Raw genomic sequence first — 20,320 nt, 5'->3', positions numbered from 1 at the left:
CGTCGATGTTGAAAGAGCCCGATTTCTCGACAGTCAATGCGACGTAAGACTCAGCGCGCTTGGTTTTAAAATCGCTCATGATCACCTCGCGTACATCGCTTTCCCTAAGTACCGGAAAATCATCAAAGTCAGTGTCCTCAATTCTTTTCCATAGAGACGGTCTGCGAAGTATATGTTCGCGCTCTACTAGCTCCTTCAGCGGATTTGCGTTCGTCGAAACTGCCACCATTCTTTCGACGGCGTCTTCCCATGTCCCTTTGAGATGTAAGTCTGGATGGTACGCGTTAATCAGGGCGGCTGCAATTTGAAGAAGTTCCGGTACTACTGTTATAATAGGCACTTGTATTCTACTTTGGAACAAACGGAATATATTCTGCAAATGACCATTTCTAACTTCAACCGGCCATCTGACGTAGGTTACCTGTCGGGAACGATTAACCTCTTGGGTGTTTACTTGCTTCTCGCCTTTAGACAGGAACGACGGCATTTGTAGGTCAACACCCAATTCTGTAAGTAAGCTGTTGGAGTCTCGGAAACCTCGGTCCGCCAGTACGACGTCACCAACTTGAAAAAAGGACTTTAGTTCTTCTCTCTTTTTGATAGCATGGTTTAATATTCGAGCGTCATTATTGCGGCCATTAGCAAAGTATGGTCCAATTATATCCAGGATGTAACCAGTAGTTGTAACCATAAGCATTGGCTTGAGGATATGCTGGCCTTTATGCACGCAAAATGATTTTTGAAGAACAGTATAGTCCTTGGATCTTCCAACCTTAATATAGGTACCATCTACAATAGTAATGAGGGAATTAGGCTTGTTTCTGGCAAAGAGGGTTACTGCTGCCTTTGATTGGTGGTTAGTTAGCACATTTTCTCGTGATAAATGTTGAAGGCCAAAGTGACTCGGCACGAAACGCTCCACTAAACCCCTGATGCACGCCGCCACTATATTTGATACCGTACGTTCAGTTAAGTGAAATAAAGCGGATAACACTTTATTGGAGACGCCCATTCGTAGTTTCAACAAGAATACTACTAGAGCTGTCTTTGAAGAACAGCATCTGATTATACCAATAACTTCCTCAATTGTAGAATGAACCTCTAGAAAGTCTTTCATAGATAATGAAGTTAACACTTTACAGTCTTCATCACTTCGTATGACGTTGTCAAAGCTCCTCGTCTTTAAGTCCTTAACACACTGTCTAAGGCCCGTAAATAGGTGGTTATGTCCCTGGATGTCATGAGACTTGATCTACTGGTGCAGTGAATACTATTAATTATTTCAATGGGCAACTCCCCGTCAACAAGATGCGTGGAGCACATGCGGTTGTCCTGGTGAATAAAGATTGCCCGTTCCACAAATATCTTTAACCGATCTCCGGCTTTTACTCTGGTGCGTGTACTGGCGCCACAAATGAAGCAAGTCTTTGAATGTGGCCTGATAAAACTTTGGTTTATGGTAATGGTGTTTGATGCCGTATGACTACGTGTTACTTGCGAAACCGGCTGTTCTTGTGACATCGTTGGTACTGCTTCTTCAAAACCCGTCTGCCTTTGCACTTGTGATGTTGGTTGGATTGGTACTAGCAAAGGTGGTACGTCTGGTACTTGCGAAGCGAATGGTTCTGGTACTTGTGAAGCGAATGGTTCTGGTACTTGTGAAGCGAATGGTTCTGGTACTTGTGAAGCGAATGGTTCTGGTACTTGTGAAGCGAATGGTTCTGGTACTTGTGACGTGGATGGTTCTGGTACCTGGTTTACCGGTTTTGTTGGTGTAGGCGAGGGCAATGATGTCGAAGAGCCATGACCGCTACTGAAGGACGATTTGGAAGCATTTAAGAACGTTTGAAACTTTCGCGATAATCCGGCGCATTTTAAACAAATCTTTGTCGTTGTGCCGTTAATTGCAAGTGGTAATAAATCCTTAGTGAAACGGAGAAAACGCGCGAAATTAGCTACAGCGCGAGTACCTATACGTCTACTTGTAGTATTGTTAACCTTTCGATTACACGCGTAGCATTTGTTCGGAGCCATCTCCACATTCGAACAGACATAAGTTTTGTGATAAAGGAAGCTCGTAAGATCATTCGTAAAAGCTAAAATCTAAATGCTTAGCCATGTATAAAAAACTATCAAGGGGAATGGGAATGGGGGGGGGGTTACTGGTTAGATTGGTGAGCACTGGCAAAGTAGACTTTACATTTGTTCAACAAGAATAAAAAACATGCTTTATTCCCCGTTTTATCAATGACTTTTTATTTAAGTGCAGTCGTTTACGTTTCTAGATGACCTTTATGTTTTCGGCAATAAATCGTAAGGTCATTCACATTCCCCTTGATAGTTTTTTATACATGGCTAAGTATTTAGATTTTAGCTTGTACGAATGATCTTACGAGCTTCCTTTATCACAAAACTTATGTCTGTTCGAATGTGGAGATGGCTCCGAACAAATGCTACGCGTGTAATCGGAAGGTTAACAATACTACAAGTAGACGTATAGGTACTCGCGCTGTAGCTAATTTCGCGCGTTTTCTCCGTTTCACTAAGGACTTATTACCACTTGCAATTAACGGCACAACGACAAAGATTTGTTTAAAATGCGCCGGATTATCGCGAAAGTTTGAAACGTTCTTAAATGCTTCCAAATCGTCCTTCAGTAGCGGTCATGGCTCTTCGACATCATCGCCCTCGCCTACACCAACAAAACCGTTAAACCAGGTACCAGAACCATCCACGTCACAAGTACCAGAACCATTCGCTTCACAAGTACCAGAACCATTCGCTTCACAAGTACCAGAACCATTCGCTTCACAAGTACCAGAACCATTCGCTTCACAAGTACCAGAACCATTCGCTTCACAAGTACCAGAACCATTCGCTTCACAAGTACCAGAACCATTCGCTTCACAAGTACCAGAACCATTCACGTCGCAAGTACCAGACGTACCACCTTTGCTAGTACCAATCCAACCAACACCACAAGTGCAAAGGCAGGCGGATTTTGAAGAAGCAGTACCAACGATGTCACAAGAACAGCCGGTTTCGCAAGTAACACGTAGTCATACGGCATCAAACACCATTACCATAAACCAAAGTTTTATCAGGCCACATTCAAAGACTTGCTTCATTTGTGGCGCCAGTACACGCACCAGAGTAAAAGCCGGAGATCGGTTAAAGATATTTGTGGAACGGGCAATCTTTATTCACCAGGACAACCGCATGTGCTCCACGCATCTTGTTGACGGGGAGTTGCCCATTGAAATAATTAATAGTATTCACTGCACCAGTAGATCAAGTCTCATGACATCCAGGGACATCAACCACCTATTTACGGGCCTTAGACAGTGTGTTAAGGACTTAAAGACGAGGAGCTTTGACAACGTCATACGAAGTGATGAAGACTGTAAAGTGTTAACTTCATTATCTATGAAAGACTTTCTAGAGGTTCATTCTACAATTGAGGAAGTTATTGGTATAATCAGATGCTGTTCTTCAAAGACAGCTCTAGTAGTATTCTTGCTGAAACTACGAATGGGCGTCTCCAATAAAGTGTTATCCGCTTTATTTCACTTAACTGAACGTACGGTATCAAATATAGTGGCGGCGTGCATCAGGGGTTTAGTGGAGCGTTTCGTGCCGAGTCACTTTGGCCTTCAACATATATCACGAGAAAATGTGCTAACTAACCACCAATCAAAGGCAGCAGTAACCCTCTTTGCCAGAAACAAGCCTAATTCCCTCATTACTATTGTAGATGGTACCTATATTAAGGTTGGAAGATCCAAGGACTATACTGTTCTTCAAAAATCATTTTGCGTGCATAAAGGCCAGCATATCCTCAAGTTAATTCTTATGGTTACAACTACTGGTTACATCCTGGATATAATTGGACCATACTTTGCTAATGGCCGCAATAATGACGCTCGAATATTAAACCATGCTATCAAAAAGAGAGAAGAACTAAAGTCCTTTTTTCAAGTTGGTGACGTCGTACTGGCGGACCGAGGTTTCCGAGACTCCAACAGCTTACTTACAGAATTGGGTGTTGACCTACAAATGCCGTCGTTCCTGTCTAAAGGCGAGAAGCAAGTAAACACCCAAGAGGTTAATCGTTCCCGACAGGTAACCTACGTCAGATGGCCGGTTGAAGTTAGAAATGGTCATTTGCAGAATATATTCCGTTTGTTCCAAAGTAGAATACAAGTGCCTATTACAACAGTAGTACCGGAACTTCTTCAAATTGCAGCCGCCCTGATTAACGCGTACCATCCAGACTTACATCTCAAAGGGACATGGGAAGACGCCGTCGAAAGAATGGTGGCAGTTTCGACGAACGCAAATCCGCTGAAGGAGCTAGTAGAGCGCGAACATATACTTCGCAGACCGTCTCTATGGAAAAGAATTGAGGACACTGACTTTGATGATTTTCCGGTACTTAGGGAAAGCGATGTACGCGAGGTGATCATGAGCGATTTTAAAACCAAGCGCGCTGAGTCTTACGTCGCATTGACTGTCGAGAAATCGGGCTCTTTCAACATCGACGCTTCCAAACTTGAACATGATTTAATCCGGATTCGAGTGCCTAGTCAGTTTTCCAGCTCAGTTGTTCATCAAGCCCTCATTCGATATGTACCCAACGGTAATGGTATTCATGCCATTCTAGGTTGGTACTGTACGTGCAAAGGTGGATGTTTGACGATAGGCGCTTGTGCTCATGTTAGTAGCGTAATCTGGTATCTCGGTTATCGCCGCCATGTCGATCGAGGCAGTTGGTACCAGTCAAAATTGCGTGTCGTGTGTGAAGATGCCTCTGAGCTGGAAGGGCTTCCCGACATATGCTAAACTGTTGAACAATGTAGAAACGTAAACTATTTGATTTGAAATAAAAAATTCTACTCCAGCATCCGTTTTTGGTATTATTTCTCTATGTTTAAGGTTACGTTTGACAAAACCAAAGACTATATGAGTCAACTAAATAGTCTGTGCAAAGCCCCTGAATGTCACTCGAACCGCAATGCAGCAGTGTACGAGAAGTCGAACACTTCTACAGGCGTTTGGACTATTTTCCGAGTGTTTTAGACCAAAATTCCAGTGATTTTATTTCGTCGTGGACGCTGTACCCTTTGCAGTTACAAGATATACCTTTCCCACAATTTTCTTACATCAATTCTGTATAAGAAATTCGAAACTCCGAGTGTTTCGGTGTGGGGGAAGGCTGTCGTATCCGTGGCTAAAGTCGATCATTCCGCCTATACTTAACATTACGGAGGAAATTTTTGTCGCCCCTCCATTCCCAGAATACTGACTATTTAGTGTTCCTTTTTTTGTGAAACACATCCCTTTACCATCCAATTTTCATATCATAGCAAGAAATGGTCAAAACGGAGACAATAATTTTTAACATTACAGGCCCCAAGTGTCTACCGGTTTTTGCCGGTCTTCTTTGTTCAAAATGTTGTCCTTGAGCTCTTACGCAAGCTTCGGCCCTCTTAACGGAAGACCCACGAACTCGTTCAAAGATTCCTGGTGTATTTCTGATGGTTTCGCATGCCTCAATGATCCGTCGACGTAACTCTTCGATGTTTGGAACTTCCGTTTGGTAAACCATGTCCTTCAAATGACCTCAAAGAAATAAATCCAAAGGGTTGAGGTCGGGCGAACGAGCTGGCCAAGCAACAGGTCCTCCACGACCGATCCACCTTCCAGGATAGGTGGCGTCCAAATGTGCCCGAACGTCGCGCCTGAAATGAGCGGGAGCGCCATTGTGCATAAACCACATGTCGCGCCACTGAGCCAAGGGCACATCTTCTAAGAGTTCCGGTAGCGTTTCAGTTAGAAATTGGAGATAATGTTGACCGTTAAGTCTTTGTGGGAGGAAGTGCGGTCCGATTAAAAGATTACCAACAATACCGCACCAAACATTTAAACTAAATTTGACTTGATGACTTGCTACCACGATGGCATGCGGATTCTCTTGGCTCCATTGATGCATGTTGTGAGAGTTGATGATTTCGTCCTGGGCAAACGTGGCCTCGTCGGTCACTAAGACCATGCCTGGAAATTGGGGGTTCGCAACACATGGTTGGATAAACCAGTTTGAAAACTGTGGCCTCCTTGGATAGTCATCTGGATTTAAAGCCTGAACCTTCTGGTAGTGGTACGGGTGAAATCCGTGATTGTTTAGGATTCTCCAAACCTTTACACAATTTACATCAAGTTGATCTTCCACCTTGCGGGTACTAGTTCCGGGATCATTTTGTACGATTTGCAGGACTTGGTTTTCTAAGTTTTCGGGTACATCTTGGGGTCTTCCAGCTCCACCCCTTCGCCGTAGTTGCCCTGTCTCTCGCAAACGTCGATCTACCGCCCCGAAAGTTTGACGACACGGCAATCGACGTTGAGGAAACATCTCTTGGTAAAGGCGCCTGGCTTCCAGAGCATTCCCGAATGCTCGTTCATACATAAGGTGCATATCGGTTAGCTCCTCGTTTGAACAGTTTTCCATAGCTTTTTGGACTGTAAGTTTTTTCTGATTGAAACTAGCAGAGTCCCTTCTTATAGCAAAACAAATGTTTTTAATTGGTCTACTTTAAGACCCTTTAAAAAACATTGTAATGTACTGGTTGACATTTGATCTAGCAGGTGTAGTTATCAATCATTACTAGCAGCAATGTACTTAGGCGACTACTTTTCGAAGGATTACGCGTCATACAGTATTACAACCACGTGAGAAATAGCATTGGTCGTTTGTCGCCGTATGCGTCATTTATTGCATACGTGGCCGATAGTGAATTTGTCTTAGAAGAATGTACCACGACACAGATATCCACGAATGTTCGATGGCAAACGTAACTTCCACAGGGGTTCGATAACAGACATGCGAGATTGGGTGCCACGGTCTGGTTAAAAACGCCGGTTTTACTAGGTTCATGCCGTTGTCACGACATCTTTCCAATAGCTAGGCGCTCTTACTTACACGTAAAAGCGCTTTACTCGTTGGCTTGACAACAGTTGTGGGCAAATCCTGGAACATCGCTTTTACATTTTTCAGAATATACAAATTGACTCCCGTGACCTTAAGTTTCGGCTTTACGTGAATAAAAGGCCTACGAAGTTTCATCAGTTTACATTTTGTTGTGTAAATTAGGGTAAAATTATCCAGCTATGCAAATAAATTAGTATATCGCGTGTGTTTTGCTCAAATTGCATCATTGATGACGAAATAGTTGATATTTCCAAACTTAAATCAGTTCACTGCAAGCGAAGCTGGCTACTAGAACCAAGACTCTTCAATGCGAACAAACATTGCAGATCAAATGATTCACCAGAAGCTTTCTTTTTAACTCGGTAAAGTAAAGCTCTTGGTTTTAAACCTAATGAAATGTTCAAACTCGAAGAGGGAAAACCCGTATTTAGGGGTCAATCCCATTTATTTATCCATTCAAGTCTTTTTACAAAAGTATAATTGTTTTACGAATTATTCGAACCTGTGTAAAAAACATTAATGGAGCGTTCACACTATCCAACTTTAGTCAGCCGACTAGTCTTCCAGACTTCGCGAACCGACTTGTCAGGTCAGCCTTGAGTCAGCCCACCGTTCACACTATCTGACTTGTCAGTCTGATATTTGTTCTTACTCATGCCCCTAATAAACTGATCTGAACTGAACTAAAACTTATTTTCGACTGAATAGTTGTCTGCCACTATTATATTTATCGACTGTTGAGGTAGTATTTGATTGAGCTCCAAGCTGCATTGCGTATTTTAAAGCCTTTATGTAAATGGATCTCCATACCGATCATCGAAGGAAACAAGCAGCTTCGTTGCTGGGAATCAAGATACTAGCCGAAAAGAAACGTAAACGTGAAACAACGAAGCGCAAAATATGGGTGAAAGAATGGATTTCAAGACGAAACGAGAAAGGAGCTTTTAATTTAATTAAAGAACTTAGGCTTGAAGATTCCCTGGATTACAGGAATTATCTTCGAATGTCTCACGAGACCTTTACCTACATTTTAAACGCTGTAAAATTTAGAATTGAAAAACAAGATACATTATTTAGAGAAGCAGTACCAGCAGCAGAGAGACTCGCTGTAACACTGAGATTTCTTGCCACAGATTTGTTACATCCCTTTGCACATTTGGGATTCTTTTGTGGAAATGGGACCAAACTCTTTTGTCTTCATTTAGGAGAAACAATGCATTCCCTTAGCTATCAATTCCGTTTGGGCCTAAGTACTATTCACAACATAGTGTACGAGACCTGTGAAGCTATATATGATGAACTAGCGCCACTGTAAAGTTAAAGCCACGGGGTTTAAATATCTGGAACTGTTCTTAATTTTGTTTGTTTTGACAGCCACATTCTTTACCCACAATCAACAGAAGACTGGTATAAAATAGCGGAAGACTTCAAAACTAAGTGGCAATTCGATCATTGTATTGGAGCTCTTGATGGCAAACATATAAATGTAACAGCACCACCAAACTCTGGCTCGTATTTTTACAATTATAAGGGCACTTTCAGCGTGATACTTCTAGCTCTTGTAGATGCTAATGCTAAAGTACAACGAACCCCATGTTGTCCAGGGATTGAATGATATTTAAAGTATTATATTCCATTTTAGGCTATATTTGTTGACGTTGGCACTAATGGTCGATGCCATGATAGTGCCACGTTCACAAACACAAAACTCCACGAAGCACTTACCAAAGATAAGGATAAATTACCAAAACCCAAAGCATTAACAGGCCGCAACAAACCTATGCCCTATGTAATTGTTGGGGATGAAGCTTTTACATTAAAACCTAATGTTATGAGACCGTTTTCGAAACACGAGCTGACGTTTCAAAGAAGAGTGTTTAACTACAGGTTAAAACTGAACGTAATGAATTCATTACTATTTCTTTAGTATTTATGTATGTTTAAATGTTTAGGCTTTCAAGAGCCAGAAGGATATCTGAGAATTGTTTTGGGATTCTTGCTAAACGGTTCCGCATTTTGCTGGGAACTATTCAGGCCAGCCCTGAAAACGTAGAAAAGATTGTTCTGTGCATTTGTACATTGCGCAATATTTTACGAGAACAATCAAATAATATGTTAGATGATGATATTGGTGATGATGATGTAGAAACCAGCAGGAATAAGAAATCAGATGATTGCAGTTTAAAAGCGTTACAAAATCAAGGGTGCTATGCATCGCAAGCAGCAAAGTCTGTTAGAGATGAATTTACTGCGTATTTCTGTAATGAGGGTGCATATGAAAAACAGTGGGCACGATTGTATAATTATTAATAATTCTATGGCATATGATAATTGTTTAGCGGTTTCTGCTCTTTTAATTAAAAACAAATAAATACATTTTCATTCACATGAACATTTTTTTATGTTTCTTCTCAAAAATTAATTTCATTATTGCTAATTTCAATTCATCGGAGTCTTCCGAGCTCAAAATTCTCAATTGGGTTGCTAAAAACATCGCAAATGTATCGTGTTCGTCTACCACCTCTTTTTTTGGAGGCGTAGACTTGAGGCACTTTAGGGCTTCCTCCATAAAATCATTCTCTAACGAACTATCATCCTTCCTTCTTTTTCGCTTCGGAGACGTTTTTCGCTTTTCATTAGACCTTACATCTGTGGCACTTGAGCTAGAACTTGGCCCTGCCATATTGTCCACTGTCTCGCTGTTGGTTAGCGCTTGCTCCTCAATGTCTGACGGCTCTATTATTTCATCTTCAAAAAATTGAGCATTTTCAACAGAGGATGGATTGGTTTCCTTGACAGCCTTTAAAATGGAAGCATATGTTATGTATCTTAACTACATTCGTAGTCAAAACAACTACTACCAGTTCAGCCATATCCATGTTTGACCGCCCTTTCCTTGGTTGAACAGAGGATCTGATAAATTCCATGTCGTTAAAAAATTCCCATTTTGGTGTGTACACGTCATCAGTTCCAGCGCCACTTGTCTTTGACTGCGTCACTTTGGATGATTCTCGCAGAAAGTACGTTCGTAAACCCTCCCAACGAGCCTTTACATCGGATGCTGTATTCAAACGTTTTCTTTTACCACACGTAAACAGTAAACAGAATTTCAAGCATGGTGTCTGCATGCTCATTTCAACCATGCAGGACGTTGTAAAAGGTCTACGTGTAGCGTACCTGAACAATCAATAGAAGCTCCTATTTCTTGAAAAACCTGGTCTCTCAAGCCGCTTTTTTTGTAATTCTGGTGCTTTGGATTATAAATATGTTCATGATCTTTTACGACGTCAATTAACTTTCTCGTGTTGGCAGCATTCCAGTTGTATTTCTACGAAAGGAAGGTTTTTTAGTATCAATTATGTTATTTAAAACCATAGTCTTACCTCTGGTTTATTTTTGGACGTCATGATGATGATAATATTCTTAACTTTGTTGCTAAAGCCTTAAGCCTCTTTTCCCTAGTCTAGCAGACGACAAACGAAAACGAGCGGAAAAATTTATTTACGTCATTTATCACGTGAATATTCTCGCGTTCTTTATTGGCTATTGAACCATCCGACTTTAGTCGGCCTGACTCAAGTCGGGTGCCGGGGCGACAAAAATCGGGTTCGTGGTCTAACAAAAGTTGGGTCAGGTGCGGCATTCACACTACCGGATATGTCGGCCCGACTTGTCAGGTCAGCTATGTCAGCTGACTAAAGTTGGATAGTGTGAACGCTCCATAATACGACTGAATCTCTTTACGTATCATACGATTATAAACATATCGTAAGATAATGGGTTTCCAGCTGGTTTGATTGAATTTCAAGAATATCGCAATAAAAGACTCTCTTATCAGGAATGATGTAATATGTTTAAGTTAACATTTACAAGGTAGTGCATGCGGAAGGTTCACTGAACACAGTTGTTTAGGCCTACCTTTCAGATAATGTTGTGATATTGTCTCCACTTCTTTTCCCCCTTACAGAATACCTAATGTTTGGCCTATTGACGCTACGCGATCTACAGATACTCTAGAATGTGTGTTTCAGTATGAATATCTATATCCGCGGTCACTCACGTTGTTCGTGGTGAGTTTTTATGTCATCAGCAACAGTCGGGCTTTGTCAAACGCGGCGAAATGTCTTCCTCCACGGTTATAGTAGCTACGGGTTCTAGTACTGAGAAATCCCAGCAATTAGATGATATTATTACTTCACTCTCAACTGAAGTGATATTACGAAAGAATGATATATTTAGCGAAAAGTTTCTACGAGGAAAATTTGGTTCTGGTAATCTGAACAACCATTACCAGTACCAGAAGCGCATGACATACGAAGTGATTTTCTTTTATGCATAACATAGCGGCCGTCTTATACGGAAAGCTTTTACCATCAAGGGGGGGGGGGAATGTCAGCCCCCTTTCCAACTTTATTTTTCCTCTCGCGCCGAGAAATCCAAGCGGGTTGGGTTCGGGTGGATTTTGTAGGTGCGTACGCATATATCACCGTCTAGAAATAGTTCCCCTTATTCTCGCCAGACGGCAACCCTAATAAATCGATGCAGTTCTTGTCAGTATCCCCCTTAGGTGGCTAGTGCCGACTCAAATAAAAATCTTTCCGTATGAGACGGGTCTACCAAAGAGTCTAGAAAATCACTTCGTATGTCATGCGCTTCTGCCAGTACATAGGTAACATCGTCGAAAATGGGAGTGTTACATCGAAGGTGGCCCTCCAATGTAATCACTGTATGAAAAAGCTGCACTACTCTGTAGGTGTCCCCCCATATCACCCAATCTCATTTGTCCCAATCAGAAGAATTAAACCCAAATCATATATTCCTGATTCACCCAAATGTATTTCTCCCAATTCCCGTTTGCCACAAAAGGCGATAACACAGGAATTTGGCACGAATAACATACCCGTTTTATTAATTCGTATTTTCCATTAAAAAAGCAATTTTTTAAAATTATTATATAAGAGACTGTTGATCAGTGTAATTTATTAAATATGGATGTCGAATGGCTGAAAACTTCGAAAGGAAAATATGCCCCGTAATTCTGAGTTAGGGTTAGGTAGGTTAGGTTTGGTTAAGTTAGGTTAGTAATATTTTATAAATCATTTAACTATGGTACGCCTTTTCCAAAATATCGATGTTTAGGTTCATTGACTTCCCAAATAATATGCCTTTTCCAAAACATTACTGTTATGTTAGGTTAGGTTAGATTTGGTTAGGTTAGCTTTGGTTTGGTTTGGTTTGGTTAGGTTAGTAATATTTTATAAATTATTTAACTATGGTTTGCCTTTTCCAAAATATTGATGTTTAGCTTCATTTACTTCTCGAATAATATGCCTTTTCCAAAACATTACTGTTATGTTAGGTTAGGTTTGGTTAGGTTAGGTTAGGTTAGGTTAGGTTAGGTTAGGTTAGTTTAGGTTAGGTTAGGTTAGGTTAGATTAGGTTAGGCTAGTAATAATTTATCAATCATTTTATTATGGTACGCCTTTTCCAAAATATTGATGTTAGCTTCATTTACTTCTCAAATAATATGCCTTTTCCAAAACATTACTGTTATGTTAAGTTAGGTTAGGTTAGGTTAGGTTAGGTTAGTAATATTTTATAAATTATTTAACTATGGTTTGCCTTTTCCAAAATATTGATGTTTAGCTTCATTTACTTCTCGAATAATATGCCTTTTCCAAAACATTACTGTTATGTTAGGTTAGGTTTGGTTAGGTTAGGTTAGGTTAGGTTAGGTTAGGTTAGGTTAGTTTAGGTTAGGTTAGGTTAGGTTAGATTAGGTTAGGCTAGTAATAATTTATCAATCATTTTATTATGGTACGCCTTTTCCAAAATATTGATGTTAGCTTCATTTACTTCTCAAATAATATGCCTTTTCCAAAACATTACTGTTATGTTAGGTTAGGTTAGGTTAGGTTAGGTTAGGTTAGGTTAGTAATATTTTATAAATCATTTAACTATGGTACGCCTTTTCCAAAATATTGATGTTTAGCTTCATTTACTTCTCGAATAATATGCCTTTTCCAAAACATTACGGTTATGTTAGGTTAGGTAAGGTTTGGTTTGGTTAGGTTAGGTTAGGTTAGTAATATTTTATAAATCGTTTAACTATGGTACGCCTTTTCCAAAATATTGATGTTTAGCTTCATTTACTTCTCAAATAATATGCCTTTTCCAAAACATTACTGTTATGTTAGGTTAGGTTAGTAATATTTTATAAATCATTTAACTATGATACGCCTTTTCCAAAATATTGATGTTTAGCTTCATTTACTTCTCAAAAATATGCCTTTTCCAAAACATTACTGTTATGTTAGGTTAGGTTAGGTTTGGTTTGGTTAGGAGGACGTCTCTTCCTCTTTGGAGCGGTTATACACTTCAAGTAAGTGTATCCCTTATGTTATGAAAAAATAAATAAATAAAACCATCAAATTCTACTCTATTTGAGTCTTTTTGGGTATGCAATATTGGGTTAATTGGGATAGGCGAACTGGGAATTGGGTTGAATGGGAATTGGGTAAATGGGAATTAGGTGTTTTAAATTGGGTGAAATGGGGGGTAACCACTCTGTAGCCGCCAACTTCAATCGACACATTGAGGTATGTGTTTTTACTTTTGACGTGCTTGTTTTTACAAAGTTTTGAAAATCATTATAGAGGGTGTTGCAAAAAGGGTAGCTTTATCGCACAACTGTGGGTTCTATGATTGATTTGAAGTCCAAAACATTCTACGGGATTTTGCCCTAAGGGATACAGTTTAGCAGTTATGATTGGGGTATTTTACGCATAGATAAATTATTAATTACTCAGTTGTTAATATCATACGTATGAAATAAATTTTACAGAAAAATGGGTGCGCGCTTGTGTGAATTGGTATTGCAAAGGCGCCCCAGTTGTTTTTTAGAGATTATATTTTAATTGTCCCTTAAAGCAAAGCGCGGGTCCAGTGGATCACCTACAAGTTGACTTTCTTTACGAACTCCAGTTTTGGCTTGGCGAAGGCTAGAGGCATTTGTGGGTGGGATTTATAAGTGCACTTATAAATCCCGCCCACTAGCCTTCGCCAAGCTAAACCCTGAGTTCAGGAGGAAAGTTAACTTTTAGGGGATCCACTAGACCCGCGCTTTGCTTTAAGGGACATTTAAAATCATAGACTATTTTCGGCCAGAGACCTGCACGGGCCGAGTTTTTCAGGCCCGACCCAAGCCCGGCCCGGTTTTAGAATTTTGAATAAGCCCAAAACCCGGCCCGAGTCCGAGTACATAGTTGGTTTTTCGGCCCGGCCCGGCCCGGCCCGTTACATGCATTAACCAAGCCCGGCCCGGCCCGGCCCGACATATTGAATGAATTGAACAGGCCCGGCCCGGCCCGGCCCGTTACACGTAGTTCAGTTGTAATTTTTATATTTTTTTACATAAAATCAATGATTTGAATTCATATTTGCTTTAGCGTCGTGTATTATTCATTTCTTTTGATAATTGTTCGTCACATTTGTTCTTAGAAGCTTATACTCATTTAAATAATCTTTCATTTGAACTTTGGATTAAATGAGAATCAAGTTCGGCCCGGCCCGGCCCGTTTACTTCCAAATTTTTGAAAGCCCGACCCGGTCCGGCCCGATACAATTTTCAAAAAATGGAAAGCCCGACTCAGCCCGACCCGATCGGGCCGGGCCTCGGGCTGGACCGGGCTTGAGCCCGGCCCGTGCAGGACTCTGTTTTCGGCTAATAATCGCCATAGATTCCACAGTTTCTCGGTACAAATACCCTTTTTGAATCACTCTTTATAAAGTTCGTATCACCCATTGCATAGTCATTTAAGGTAATTTACAATATCCGGTTTTTTAAAGAACTTTGTGATTTAATTTTTAATATTATAAATCTGACTTTAAATCTGCTTAAATTACATTATCATTTTTAGACTAAACACCAGGAGTCCAAGAATAACGACTTTTTAATAACTACGGCTATTTCTAAGCGAAAATTAGAAGAAGACTTTCTCAGCACTTGCATATTGCCAAAGAAGAAATTCAAGCAAGTGGACATACATTCTAATGCACAAGATGTATTGAAGGAACTTTTAGTCGCCCTCATAAATGTTGATGGAGTACCATTTAGCGTTGTAGAAGGGTGGGGATTCAGGCGACTGATGACATATTTAGCTCCACATTTAAATCCTGTTAGCCGCAGGACGCTAGTTCGTGAACTTGAAACTCGAGTGTTAAACATTAAACCGAAATTAAAGGACTTAATCAATGAGGCCGATAAAAAGTCTGTACATTTAACCTTGGATATATGGTCTAGTAATCGAAGGGAGCCTGTACTTGGTGTGAGATGTCAATTCACCGACAGCGATTGGATTCTTCGAAATTGTCTTGTAGCTTTTATCCATTTTATATCTGTAAACATATCTTTCCATTTACTAATACCCTTCCAGTAGCTATAAGAACCCTCATTCTATTTTCTTTCTTCATTGCATAAGGATTACATTTGTTGGGCTTTTGCAAAGTTTTCATTCCGACAGTTACACCCTATTCAGACAAGGCTTGAAAATTGGGTTTCATAAACCGTGTGGTGAACGTTTCACGCTCAAACTAGGCATTAAGAATTAGCGAAGTCTCGCGACAAACTTTGACATGCTTGACCGAAATTTGGGTTGAATTGGTTTTTTAGGTTTAGTCTCCGGAGACAGGAAAGCAGACTCAACCTACAAACAGAGTCGGGAAAGATATCAAAGTTCGTCGCTAGACTTTGCTGGCTTCTTAAGCCCAATTTCACTTTAGCTGAACTTCCCTTACAAAAATCTTCTTAAGAACTCTTAAGAAAATTCCTTGGCAAATTTCTTTGGAAATCCTTAAGGCGTTCTTTAGGAAATTGGGGAATATTGGCCTCTTTTTCTTTGGAAATTACTTTGGAAATATCTTTGGAATTTTCTTGGGAAATATCTTTGGAATTTTCTTGGGAAATATCTTTGGAATTTTCTTGGGAAATATCTTTGGAATTTTCTTGGGAAATATCTTTGGAATTTTCTTGGGAAATATCTTTGGAATTTTCTTGGGAAATATCTTTGGAATGTTCTTGGGAAATATCTTTGGAATAGTCTTGGGAAATATCTTTGTAACTTTCTTGGGAAATATCTTTGTAATTTTCTTGGGAAATATCTTTGGAATTTTCATGGGAAATATCTTTGGAATTTTCATGGGAAATATCTTTGGAATTTTCTTGGGAAATGTCTTTGGAATTTACTTGGGAAATGTCTTATAGCGAGGGAAGTTCTCGCATGCAGTGTGAAATTGCTTATAAAGTCAGACATTTAATCGACTTAAAAACATCCGTAAACGGCAGAAAGTTTTACCTTGTGCAATTGTATGGGGTACTAAGTGGGTTTTGGAGGCTTTAATGGCCAAGCAGTAGATACAGACGTTGTTGTTAAATTTAATAATGTATATTCACTGAGAGTTTTTCGAGTATCAGAAATGCGTTTAAACTAATTTTGTCTACAATGTTATTTAAAAAATATTTATTTTGGACTCTAATTACGCTCGAAATAAAGATAAAACATGCCATAAGAGAATTAAGCAACAATTCCAACTGACAGCTTAGATTCCCTGTAAATCTAAACATAACGATTTTAATTACTCTTATTTTACTTTTAATCTATTTTATCCTTTACATAAACGGATGATTAAACGCAAAAAAAAAATAGGTAAATATAACATTCCATTTCAGCGCTTGCTGAGCCTTAGCTACGGGACAAGCCTAACCATCAAGTTAATGTCTATCTAGGAAAACTTTAGCTAAACAATTTGGGTAAAAATGTTTTGAGATAATTATATGTAAAGCATCATTTCTATATATCTGGCCATTTGAAATTCATCTCTAAAATTCTTAACAAATTTCTTTGGGAAATTAACCCTAGACTTTCTTTGGAAATTTATTTGAAGAATTCCTAAAGAATTTCGTTGGAAAATATTCCCTACACGTTCTTTGGAAATTTATCTGAAGAATTCCTAAAGAATTTCGTTGGAAAATATTCCCTACACATTCTTTGGAAATTTATCTGAAGAATTCCTAAAGCATTTCTTTAGAAATAATCCCAAGACATTCTTTGGAAATTTATCTCTAGAATTCCTAAAGAATTTCTTTAGAAAATAATCCCAAGACATTCTTTGGAAATTTATCTCTAGAATTCCTAAAGAATTTCTTTAGAAAATAATCCCAAGACATTCTTTGGAAATTTATCTCTAGAATTCCTAAAGAATTTCTTTAGAAAATAATCCCAAGACATTCTTTGGAAATTTATCTCAAGAATTCCTAAAGAATTTCTTTAGAAAATAATCCCAAGACATTCTTTGGAAATTTATCTCAAGAATTCTTTAGGAAATTCCAAGGAAGTCTTTGGTGATAGTTTCTTTAGAAAACTATCCCAAGGGCTCCGTAGGGTTCCAAAGAAATTCCTTTAGAACTCTTAAGAAGATTTTTGTAAGGGTTTGTTGAATATCTTTTCTGTAAGAATGTTTAAAAACAGGTTATGAAACAAACTTGTCTTTATTAAGACCGGATTTAACACCTCTTCTGAAGAGGATGTTAGGGTGTGTTTCTAAATATATTTGTTACCAGCATTCCATATGTTTCCATGAAATGCCGACGTTTAATAAGTATAGTTAAGACAATTCATTACGATTAGATCTCATCCGTTTGTGCGGACAACGCAACTAATATAACAAAAGCGTTGAATATGTTTGAACTATTTGCTGAAGACTGGTTGCCATGTCATGATGATGAAAACAGTTCCATATTTACCAACGATAGTCATGAAGGTGATCAAGATTCTGCTTGTAAGAAAGATGACACTACAAAGCTGGATCAAAGTAAACGTCTATTGGAGAAAAAAGGTTAAATTTATTTATAATTACGTTCTTAAAACATATAGCATGGAGTCCATGGCCACTGATTTTTGGCGAAAAGGTACACCATGATCAAACAACAATAGCCGAGAAGATGAGTGAAACACAATCGAATATCGTAGTTGAAAGTCTTGCACCCAGTGAAGCTTTGAAATGGCACAGAGGAAGATGTATTGCGCACTCTCTTCAACTGTGCATAAATACCGCCATTAAACAAGAGAAGAATACTGGCAGAGCTAACAAATTGATCCAAATGACACATAAAGTAATTAACTTCTTTAGAAAATCTCCCAAATTTACCGAGGAAATGAAGAATTTAACGAACGGGCGAGATTTGCTATTGCCGGGTGCTACTCGTTGGAATAGCCTCTATTACGCAATTGAACGATTGTCAGAGGTAAGATCAGTTCTATAATATATGAAGGTGAATTTAAAACATCACTGCATTTCCTAGAGCAACATGTTGGAAGGTGTTCAACATGCGCTAGCTTTAGCGAGAAAAGAAAAAGCTTTAAGCAAAGAGATAGACAATATTTCCAATCTTTTATTCACCATGGAAGGCGAAGCAAAAGACCTCCTAACCCTTCTTAAGCCTCTCAAAGATGCAACAGTTAAATTACAAGACTCGGGTCCAACTGCAAGTGATACCATTGCGGTTCTTCTTGAAACGTTCATTCAAGTGCGACGTTGCAGTACAGAATTTTTTGTTGAACTTCAGGACCTTATTTTGAAGGAGATGTCAAAAAGACTTAACGAAACGATTAAAGACGAGCATTTCATTATTGCTTCAATATTGGACCCACGACAAAAACTAATGATGTTTTCAAGTATGCAAATACAACACATTACGAAACAGAATGAGGCTAAGAACCCTATTGACAACCTTATATATGGGAGTTTCGATATAATAATGGACTCAGAAATTACCAACTGCTTAAAACTTTTGAAAACTCTATAATTATATTGGGTCCAACATTAAAGCCGCGTTCACACTGGACATTATGACACCGATTTTTTCAAAAGGTCGAATAAAAATTTGATTTTGCCATTAATCGGCCTTTTATAAATATCTCTATGTGGTGTCAAAGTCTCTCGTGTAAACGCGGCTTAAGTTATTGTTCTGCAAAATACTTTAAACAATTATCCTCTAAGCTGAAGTTTAACACAATCATTTTAGGAAAGCTTTGTGCTAAGTTGTTTTTCTGTGGACCTTTGCAAAGCGTACATAATTATTTCAATTAGGGACCATTTGCCCATCTATAAAATTAGTGGAGATACGAGATATTACGTTTCGTGAAGGGACTTCACGCTTTAGGCATCTCCGTAAAAAGGAACTCAGAACGGGTACAAGCCCTGGGGTAGTCCTCCATCTGTCGTCTTCTTTGAAGAGCAGCCTAACGAGTAGGGTTCCTTCACGAAACGTTATTCCTCGAATCTTTTTCAACCGTAAAGATAGTTGCAATTGGAACTAATAAATTATGTTATACGGTCTTTCGAATAATTAACGAAACATACTTGCCAGATCTGAAGGGGAGTTAGTAAATGGCCATTATCACTAGTTATAAACGTACTGTCTCTTAGTTTTGTGTCATAGGGTTCTAAGTCACGATGTGTGTTTGCCCGCTATAACCCTGTTATTTACAACTTTCCCTAGACCCTTTCAGCAAACCAGAGTGGATAGCGGATTATCCCGAATTTGCAACCCATACAATGGAGGAGGCTTTGTCCATTATTAAAAAGTATATACCTCAGCGCCGTCCAACACCACATGATACTAATAATAAACCTACTGGGAGATTTAGTCTCTTAAAGGCCATTGTCGAAAACGAGCCTTGCAGCTCGTCGAAAAGGTTATCGCAACTAGATCAGTATCTGGATGCTAACATGCCTGTTCAGATGTCAAACCAAGGAAGTGCTATGACACCATTAGATTACTGGCCTTTTTACGAAGCATCGTGGCCAGATCTGTCAAACATAGCCAAAAGGTTTTTAGCGACCCCCACAACTAGTAGCGACGTGGAACGTCTATTTTCAGTCGCTGGATCCTTAGAAAGAGCTAGAAGAGCTCAGCTTTCCTTATCTCACGTCGAAAATGTTTTATTTTACAGAGAATATAGACAACTTCAGTGTCAAAAACTAGGCATACCTAATATATAGCTCTAAATTTGTTGTAGGTACAAGTCGCCTAAACATATATACGCACTATTTGCTATTCCACACTTTTAATAATAATAAAAATCCGCCATTTGTAACAGTTTTCCAAAAGTTCTGTTAATTACGTGATAACTATTATAATAAAATGAAAAATTAGTTCTAAGGTATCTGCATTTATTATTTGTAACAGAATATCACAAATTTCTTCAAAGCATACCAAGAGTGACATAAAGACTAATATTCCGAAATATTTCATCAATAAATCTTCACCGCTTT

At 39.1% G+C, this 20,320-nt stretch overlaps 2 protein-coding genes across 2 annotated transcripts; one reads left to right on the top strand and one right to left on the bottom strand.

Annotated features, from left to right (window-relative positions):
• Positions 1-9,368: 9,368 nt before the first annotated feature.
• Positions 9,369-10,392, bottom strand: LOC149714330 (uncharacterized). The gene is made up of 4 exons (XM_089844790.1): positions 10,369-10,392; positions 10,163-10,313; positions 9,847-10,046; positions 9,369-9,785 (listed from the first exon to the last, which is right to left on the bottom strand). The coding sequence occupies exons 1-4, from the start codon at positions 10,390-10,392 to the stop codon at positions 9,369-9,371; spliced, it is 792 nt and encodes a 263-aa protein (XP_089700916.1).
• A 369-nt stretch (positions 10,393-10,761) lies between these two features.
• Positions 10,762-20,047, top strand: LOC149714329 (zinc finger BED domain-containing protein 4-like). The gene is made up of 7 exons (XM_089844785.1): positions 10,762-10,776; positions 11,076-11,303; positions 14,905-15,258; positions 17,671-17,854; positions 17,917-18,287; positions 18,345-18,717; positions 19,545-20,047. The coding sequence occupies exons 1-7, from the start codon at positions 10,762-10,764 to the stop codon at positions 20,045-20,047; spliced, it is 2,028 nt and encodes a 675-aa protein (XP_089700911.1).
• Positions 20,048-20,320: the final 273 nt, after the last annotated feature.

Source organism: Phalangium opilio, unplaced genomic scaffold, assembly GCF_054372755.1.
Source record: "Phalangium opilio isolate 3A_F unplaced genomic scaffold, DU_Popi_V2 ptg000009l_1, whole genome shotgun sequence".
In the NCBI taxonomy this organism is placed as follows: Eukaryota; Metazoa; Arthropoda; class Arachnida; order Opiliones; family Phalangiidae; genus Phalangium; species Phalangium opilio.
The sequence above is the reverse complement of the archived record's forward strand: the minus strand, read 5'-3'. Positions and strand labels throughout refer to the sequence as shown.